The sequence below is a fragment of the Rhipicephalus sanguineus genome, chromosome 8, assembly GCF_013339695.2.
Source record: "Rhipicephalus sanguineus isolate Rsan-2018 chromosome 8, BIME_Rsan_1.4, whole genome shotgun sequence".
Taxonomy (NCBI): Eukaryota; Metazoa; Arthropoda; class Arachnida; order Ixodida; family Ixodidae; genus Rhipicephalus; species Rhipicephalus sanguineus.
The window spans coordinates 61,619,824-61,629,358 of NC_051183.1; the positions used below are offsets into that span (position 1 = coordinate 61,619,824).

A 9,535-nucleotide genomic window follows, 5' to 3' on the forward strand; every position below is an offset into this window, starting at 1 on the left:
AAACCGGTTCCTGTTCGCCCACTGACAGCGTCTGTGCTCGCAACGGCGCATAATCAGGCAGGTGACGCCACGACGGCCGTTGTGGATGGCGGAAGGGCATGGAGAGGAGCACGCGAGCGTCTGTTGTGGTTTAGGGGCCCTTTAAATAGCTCCGTTGTGAAAACGAATGAATGAATGTACATCATTCCAATTGTTATGTCATGCACTGACCATTTTTATTTATTGCTACAAACTTTATTTGATTACAAAATGAAGACTAAAACAACATGCGTGTGAGAAAAAAAGTGACGTCAGAAAAGCAATGTCACACATACCAGGCGGTGCCCGTATCTTATTGGTCACCAGTAAACCCAGAAGTTACACTTCCTTCTCTGATACATGGCGTCCTTGAGGCCGCAGTTGAAACTCCGCGTGAAGCGCACGGAGTTCCTGAGCACCGCATTCACCAAGTCTGCTCGCTGTGGCTCGCCGCAGTGCGTCATGGTCCAGATGACATAAAAGAGCTGCCAGTTGTCGTACTGCCGGTGCAGGTACACGTCCGCGTCGAACGTCTCAAAGATGGCCTTGCGGTAGACGTCGAACAGCGGCCCCAGCAGAGCGGACTCGTAGACGAGCTCTTCGAGTAGCGCCGAGTCGCCGTCCACGTCCAGGCTGGTGTTGTGCGCCGACCGGAAGCACTCCCTGACGTAGGCAAGGTGCTGGTCGTGACCCTCCTGCGAAATTAGTTATTTCTTTATTTACTTGTTTATTTTGTTATTCTCAATACTCTCAGAAAGGTTTCAGTCTAGGGTAATTCAGAAGGGGTTGGGGAGCATGAACATACAGCGTCTGCCCATATAGTAATGAAACTGGGTGTGGTGAAATGAAGTTAATGACGTGATTGATGTAAATAACAAGGACCCGTGGTCGTAGATCTGGAACACGTCTTTACTGTCCAAGGGCTAGCTCACAGGCACTTCGCAGGGTTTGGTGCCGTGAAACCCGGGAATGGTCATTCGTGGACTACAATGACTTCGGCCGAGCGTCTTCGGAAGGTGCGTGGAACTCTCAGGGTCAGCGTCTCTCGGATTATTACGCTCCTGACAGAACTGCTGCAGAATCCCGATGCCGAAGCGCGCCGTGTCATGAAGCACGTCAACTTTTTGAAGAGCAAAGAAGCTGAGCTGCGCCAGTTAGACAGGAAGATCCTCGACGTTATTGAAGACGAAGAACTTGACAAGGAACTCGACGAGTCTGCAGAATACCATGAGAAGGTCTTGTATGCCATCGCTGATGGGCAGTATTTCCTGTCTGAACGCGAACAGTCTGTTCTCCTGCGTGACACGTGCTATTCCCCTTTTGCTTACGCCAGACGTGAAAGCGGAAACTACAACCGAGCTGGTTCGTGTAAAATTGCCGACGACTGTGACAGCATCTCCGAAGGCATGCAAAGAGACATGACAAGTTTCGAAGGCTCAGATTCGAACCACAAAAGCGGATTGTCTGCGAGTCCACAAAGGAATGAAAAAGAGAATAACATCGAAGCGACGATGATGTGCGTGGAAGGTCCTCCTGAGCAAACGTTGCACGCTGTTAATTGGACAAGAGAGGAACAGCCATTGGAGAACTGTGGTAGTATTCCGAAGAGCGATAAAGAACCGAAAGAGGATCAAGCGATAGGCATTCTCGAAAGTACAGGCGGCAGTCGTGAAAATGGTGGAAGCTGTGGAATGAATAATGAGGTTGAAGTTGACGAACAGTTTGTGTCCAGTGAGCAACCGATGAAGCGTGGAAAGGAAGAAGTTGCCGACAGCTTGCCCACCTGCAACAATGACTCCTTCGATGGAGCTAGCATTCGTGCCGTGTTTTTCTTGGAATCTTCGTCGTTGGATGCACAGCCTGGATGTTAGGATTTTGTTCCGTTCAGCTTCGTGGAACTGGACGACGTTATGACTGAGCGAAGGGAGGAGCGCGTACACAAGGAGGAGAAAGCGCTGCTTCTGCCTCGGGAAGAGAAGTGGAGGGTCCCGAAAACGAAGCCGAAGAAATACCACCACCACGCGAACCTACTGTGCGAGCATCTCAACGAACATATCCCTACCGAGAAGCGGGAGAGTCAGGCACCGGGACTCGTCAATTACGTGGTGAACCGATCAGGAGAACAAGCGTCGATATCGACCACCTTCTCGAAATTCGGGACTTCGCAGGGTTCGGGCCGCAGCAAGAAACATCGCTGCAGGTATCTAGGCACATGGAGAAGACTCCCAAACGCTGCAGTAAACCGTCTGCAGAACCTGAGTGCGAAGTACACCACCAATGCCACACCGAGGTGGAAACGACGGAGATGGAAGCGCGCACCTCATTTACACGTCGGATGAGCAGGCCTCATCACCGATTGGCATCTGAGACGCGGTGACAGTGCAAGAACAGCTGTCCGAGTGACATGACTGCATCACAGACGCGATAGTCACAGCCTGTTCCGTTTGTTTGGCTACGGGCCACGTGGTGAACCGGCCGGTGCAAAACCTGTGTGTAATGGAAGCCACAAAATGACTGATGTGACGTTTTTTGTCCTCTCCCCCTCGGATGATGTTGAAAATAGAATAGTGGGGCGTAGTCTTGAGGGGGGGACAGGGTCAAAAAGGAGGAGGAGAACGAAGTGGATTCGGAGCGAGCCTTCATGAAGTAAAGACGTGTTCATGATCTACGACCACGGGTCCTCGTTATTTACAATTGATACGTCAGTTAAGCTCTTTAAAATGGTTTCCTTGGGCGTCAGTACACCACGTACAACGGGATTCCTGCGCTGCAAAGACTTCCTGAAAGTCAATTGCCATGAGAGACTCTGACAGCTAGTTGGATAGCGAGAACACCGTTGAAACGGTGCCCGTTCTGGCTTCTCTTCAGCATTGAGAACAGGAAGAAATCTGCCGGGCTCTCATCAGGGCTGTATCAGGATTGATACAGCCCTGATATATATATATATATATATATATATATATATATATATATATATATATATATATATATATATATATATGCACGCTACTGAGCTCACCTTCCACGAGTACGGTCCTTCCGGTCGTGGTAGCAGCAGGCGCATAAGGGGCGCCGAAACGGGGCCAGCCAGCACAGGCTCCTCATCGTCACTCTTCACCGTGACCGCCATGAGGCCATGGGGCACGGTCAGCATGTTCCTGGCACGGTCATACGTCACCTGCCAGACAAGTCGGAATGTTAGACATTGGGAGCATTAGAAATGCCCATCAGGACCATTAGAGATGTGTGACATTAGGACCATTGGGAATGTACACTGACGCGTCCAAAGAAGTGTGGGAATGGGTATGTCATACATTGGGAGCATTAGAAATGCTCCACACCAGGACCATTAGGGATGTGCGACGTAGGACCATTGGGAATGTTCTGCATAAGGAGCATTAGGAATGTACCCCACTAGGGTCATTAGGAATGTCAGACATTAGGACTATTAGATATGCCCACAATTAGGACGATTAGGAATGTCAGACATTAGAGAAATAATGAATAGGAGGCATTAGGACTATTAAGAATGTCCCACATTAGTACCAATAGGAATGTACACTACAGTCCACTGTTAAAGGGAATACTCGAATGAGCACCTTTCGTAGTGTTGGCCCCTTAAGGGCAAGTAGTCGTGGAAAGATTGTTTGTGCACGGCACTAATTTCTCAAAAGCGGTCATAACTGTCAACCACCAGTAGTGTTAAGCAAATGTAAGCGATTATGCTTTTGCAGGAGAGCAAATCCGGACACGCCCTGCATGCAAGTGTTCCCTTTAACAGTGGACCCGTCTGTACACCGACACGTCCAACGAACTGTGGGAATGGGCAGGGCACCTCTGTACCACGAGCATCAAGCGCTATACTGCGTAAAGCGCAGAATGCGTGTGGTTAAAATATGCGGATAAAAGTCAATATGGGATTCCCTTAGGCTTGTGACCTCAGTTAAGGATTTGTACGAAGAGACGCATTTTTGGAGCGTCACGCGCCGGTGTCTCCAAAGTAATATAGCGTGGACCACACTCATGACGGCCAGCGCGAACAAGACAGGAAACACTGTCTGTGTACTTTTTGTGTGTTTCGTGTCTTGTTTGCGCTGGCCGTCATGAGGCTGTTTCCAAAATTTCACGTGGGTGTTTTGGCACAGGCAAGGTGTAGGAGCTGGGCTGATCCAATCGGTTGGAAAGATAGCGAGCGACGGATTCAGCACGTTCACTGGATTCGAAGTCCGGGTACCCAGGACACCATATTACAACGTGTTAGTGTTGCAGCAGATGACCTAGTAACGTGAAAGTTGTTAAGGTAAAGGCCTGTCATCAAAAAGCGACATGTCTCTTGTGGTTGGGGGTGGCTTCTCTCCTGGTACTTATAGCTAAAGCCATTGCTGCAGCCTCTGAAAAAAAAGTTATGCAAATCAATAAGGCTGCAACGGGGTTAGTTGTTATGACTTCATCTTTTCACGTACTGCCATACACTGACGAGCACCACAGGTACGAGACACAGATACATGTATCGAGAATTGATTTCATTTCATTTTGTTTTTCTTCGTTGTTTTAATTATCTCTTTTTGGAGTCTGTAAAGAAGCATTTGTAGGCTCGGAAATAAAATCAGTTGTTAGTATGCGCATCACCCGGTGTGTGTGGACATATAATCAATACCCCAAAGCGCACTGAAAACTTAACTTATCGAAAATATTGCCAAGGATACGGTGACAAAGGGTTGGTGTTTTCTGTGTACGGTTACTGATAATAGCATTACTTTGTAAATGCAGCAGGATGAACGCATGTTACGTAGATGTTGTTCGGGTGTCAACTGATGACGTAGCCATTTGACCCTGGCGAAGCGATGGTGTTAGTGAGTTTCGTGATGAAGAAAACATGTTCTTATTAGCATCAAGGAAAATGTGTCCAGCCTCTGAACACGCTTGCGAGCACGCGCGACATTATAGGTGTTCTAAACCTGCCTGATTTCACGTTCGCCCGTGGTGAACGTGACCTGCTGCATGGTCACCGTAGTAACTGCTGCACCGTCGACCACAGTGCCGGTGTTAAAGTGATGGGGACCCTTGACTATATAGTCAAGACCGCTAAGCCTTTACCAGTTTGAATGCTGCATTCTTCGCAGTCAGCACAAAGTGACAATATCAGCGCATCGCACCTTCCAGGAGAAGACGGACGTCCCCAGGTCAGAAGCCGACGGCTCGGACACTCCCGCCAGTTCTGCATCCACTGCCTGCAGCTCGGCCCGGTATCCCGGTCTTCGCTTCACCTGGTAGCGAAGGAGCTCGTCTTCTTCGTGCCTGGGAACGTAAAATGAAGAGTCGTTGGTTAATATATGCGAGCGACACTTTTGGCGACATGTGCACTAGAGCGCCAGCATTTGCAAATGACGGTAAAAAAGTCAGTTTCACCGCAAGGGCGAAGCAATGAATGCGATAGTAACAAATTGTACTGTTATACGAAGTGAGGCTGGCAGCTAACTGTTTTGTACCCGATCTCGCGTAACTACAAAAACGCTGGTGTAACAGAACACGGCCGCTCCAGGGAGAGATGCTCTCCGCATAGTCACTTCGCGTTGAGAGCGTAGCACGTAGAAGGGTATACGAGCTGCCCGCTGTGATGCTGTCGAGATAGCGTGCGTGCCAGCGATCGCGACCGCGCCCTTAGATTCAAAGTTCAAAGTTGCTGCTACGCGACACCCTCCCCCACGCCCCGCTCGCGTCTTTTCATGGTCGTTAAAGACGGACGGGGCATTTCCTGTCTGCTTCGACGGCAGGCCTCCCGAACGGGGTGATGTTATCGCATGCACCCTCCGAGCGGCGGAAGTGGGCCGGCTCGTTTGATCTCTGCTTCGGCCGCGTTCGTCACCCCGCTCGCGCGCTTTTACCCGCGGTAGAACATACGATGTGTGGGGGATCTTATCAATTTGGACTTCATAAGGGAGGGACATGACGGCGACGGCAACGGCGACCGCAAAAATCCATCGAGACTGTCCATATAATTGCTATCGCAATAAAAAGCAAACCGCGCTTTCACATAAGCTTCTGACTGCAGAATATTATCTAAAACACACCCGATTACACAGTGCTCGGTAAAGCAGCCCGAAATTATTGGTTGGCCTTGGTGAATACAACGTTTTCGGGAACGTGGTTCCAATCATGTAATTAGCGAGGAAAAATGAACTAAAAGAAAATTTATTGGGAAATAACTGAAGATCAGCCTTATATCGATGATCGATTCGACAAGCGTACTATGGTTGAGGAAGGAGAGTCCTCCACGTAAAGTATGATGATGCTGAAGCTTATGAAAAAGTTAACCCTTTAAGATCCAGTGATTCCAATTGGAATCATACGTTTTGTAAGTCAGTTGGCAATTCCATGGTAAAAAAAAGGTCATTTTACATATGCTGCCAACTAAAATACATTAGGTCACGTGTGAACAAAGAAACAATGAAATTGTTTTAGCCATCCGGTGATATACATTGTACATCCGAAACCTGTCGTTGGGGCTAAAGAAATGTCATTTGTATTTAAAAACTGGCCGGAATAAATTTTGGTTTATACCCTATAAAAAGGACTTTGTGTATAGAGGCGCTCGGTGTTTTCTGTTTTAGCGGCCCGGGCTTATGCTTCAGTGAGCATTGTTCTAAAACGTCATTGCCGATACGCTCCCGACCATACTTTCAATTATTACTTGTTCGTTTTTTCTACGATTTAGTGACGCCACTTTGTTGACTGCCGCGTGGCGGTGTGTACATTGCCAATGTTTTTTTAAGGCGAAAGCCTCAAGAGTCTCGTTGAGCGGCCCTTTGATCGAAACGTGACAGGAGAAGGACGCGGTACAAAGACCCACATGACCTACGTCGCTGCTGACGCCATGTTGTGATGTCACCATGTGACGTCACCACATGGCATCGTCGTTTGGTCGATCCAGGAGGTACTGCAACAACACGTGATGTGCAGAAACCTTCAGGAGGGGGGGGGGGGCAATGCAATCGACTAAGAACGTGAAGATAATTTAATGCGTGTCTCTCATAGTGCGGCTTGTTACGTCTTGCAAGAAGTCTGGTCCCCTATTGCATGACACAATGCATTACCAAGCATGCAGCAGGCTTGCACATTTAAGTGTTACAGAGTGTTAGATGCTGCCGAACTTTTTAATGACCACCTACAAGTAAGTTACCAATCGCTTACATTGACAATGTTCTCGCGTTGCTTTGTGACACCTTTTGCAATTGTCAAATTGTTTTCCAATTACAAAGAGTTGCGTGAGGGACACTAATTTGCACCAATTATTGCCAGTTTCCTCGAAAACAATGCTTACGCACTAAGAAGACGCCACGAACATACCTGGAAAGCCAGTAAGACACTCGCTGGCTCAGCATAAGCTGCACGTTGTCCAAGACCTGCGCGATTTTCTCCTCAGTGTCGCCCATGATCTTGTCCAGCACAGCGGTGGCCGCCTGGAGGCTTTGGGCCCTGAAGAGTCTCTCGTGAACGTAGGCGCACGCTTGCTCGCGGACGTCCTTCCCGCCGCCGAACATTTCCCACAGTACGCTGCTCTCCTACACATACAAGCAGCAGATAAGCATAAGAAAACACGAGAGGTTTGATGTTTTAAAGAGGAGCTTTTACCTCTGCGAAACTCTCTAGATTTTGCTGACCATGGCTGTTGATACTGCTGCTGCTTAACCGAATACGTCACACTTAACAAAAAAAAAACAAACTCCACACAGAATCTCCTTCGAATGTTGCCTAAGAGATGTGTAAGACTAAATCATTGTTGTATGAAAATGTATGGTTGTGGCCAGGCCCGTAGACAGGGGGGGGGGGGGTCGGGCCTCCCCCCCCTGAAATTTTTATGGTACATGTTGTTTTACCGAAAATAAATAATGAAAATAGGCGCTTTTCTCAAATAGTCGAGGCTTTCAGCAAGTGGACCCCCCCCCCCCCCGAAAAAAAAATTCCTGGTTACGGGCCTGGTTGTGGCCTTCCCGAAACTTGACCACCGATAAGCGCAAAAGGTTTGGACGGAAGACACGGACGGACAGGGTGCCTTTCGTGTTGTTTCTAGCGTTCGTCAGTGTCTGAAACTACTCAAAAGAAAGGCGCATTCGGCGAACACCGGAATATGTGTTCGGCATTAAGGTTGTCGCAAAAGTCAGTACTTTCCTCATATTAACAATCCCCCAGGTCGGCTTGACATTTTGTCCTAAACACGTAAATAGCGCGGGAGAGGCGTGAAGACAAAGGACCGACGAGGACTGGCGCTGTCCTTTGTCTTTGTGCCTCTCCCGCGCTGTTGGCGTAGCTATGGAATGCCTCTAACCCGGTCACACACTTTGTTTTGTCCTAGCGACGGCTTTGATTATACTACCACAAAATATTAAAACGAAACCTTCAGAGAAAGTCTTCTACTTCCACACTTCTTTTGTGCCACTAGTACAGCGTATTCATGTGGTTCAGATAAATTCACGCTCTGCCGGCAGGGTTGTTTAGCCCAGGGGACTTCGGAAACTGGGGCTCTGAGTCAGAAACCCAGTACACATAGAAAGTTTGCGTTGTTTTATATATTTAGTTATTTCTCTGTAGGGGTTAGCCATACGCGAAGGACGCACAACACACAATTTTCTCGTTGACAGAGCACAGAAATGCTTGAGTATTACGAAAGACTGAAGCAGGCTGAAGCGGAATCGGGGCGTCCACGAACCGTACATAAACATACTGGAAGGAATCTACAGGGGCTCCACAGCCACCATAGTCTTCCCTAAAGAAAGCGACAAAATCCCACCTAATAAAGAAGGGCGTAGGACAGGGAGACACGATCTCTTCAATGCTATCCACCGCGTGCTTACAAAAGGTTACAGGAGCAAGCGCCTGCCCTCTGTGTATTCTCTGCTTCGTCCTCGTTTTTTCGAGCTTCTTAAACATGTAGCTACAGGAGGTTTTCAGGACCCTTGACTGGGAAGAGTTAGGGACACAAGTTAATGGAGAGTACCTTAGTAGCCTGCGATTCGCTGATAACATTACATTTATGAGTAACTCAGGGGATGAATTGCAACTCATGATTACTGAATTGGACATGGAAAGCAGAACGGTAGGTCTGAAAATTAACTTGTGGAAAACTAAAGTAATATGCAACAGTCTCGGCAGAGAACAGCGCTTTGCGATAGGTAGCGAGACACTAAGTTCTAAAGGAACACGTCTACTTAGGACAGGTAGTAGCCGCCGAGACGAACCATGAGACTGAAGTAACTAGGAGAAAAAGTCACAGTTTCGCCGCAAGGGCGAAGCAATGAATGCGATAGCAAGAAATTGGAATATCACACGAAGAACAACAAGCAGCTTGATACTTGCAGCACGCCGCTGAAGAACAAAGGACGCCCGAAATGAACGCACAGGTATACACAGGACTAGCGTGAACTAACAACTGTCACAGTTGTTACGCCTTTGTGCTTGAGCAACGCGCTGCAAGTGTCGGCAATGTTTGTTTGCTTGTTTGTTTGCTCAAAATTATGGC

At 48.2% G+C, this 9,535-nt stretch overlaps 1 protein-coding gene across 1 annotated transcript; it reads right to left on the reverse strand.

The window, feature by feature from the left end:
* Positions 1-304: 304 nt before the first annotated feature.
* Positions 305-7,576, reverse strand: LOC119402016 (uncharacterized). The gene is made up of 4 exons (XM_037669051.2): positions 7,366-7,576; positions 5,175-5,316; positions 3,038-3,196; positions 305-713 (listed from the first exon to the last, which is right to left on the reverse strand). The coding sequence occupies exons 1-4, from the start codon at positions 7,557-7,559 to the stop codon at positions 339-341; spliced, it is 870 nt and encodes a 289-aa protein (XP_037524979.1). The 5' UTR covers positions 7,560-7,576; the 3' UTR covers positions 305-338.
* Positions 7,577-9,535: the final 1,959 nt, after the last annotated feature.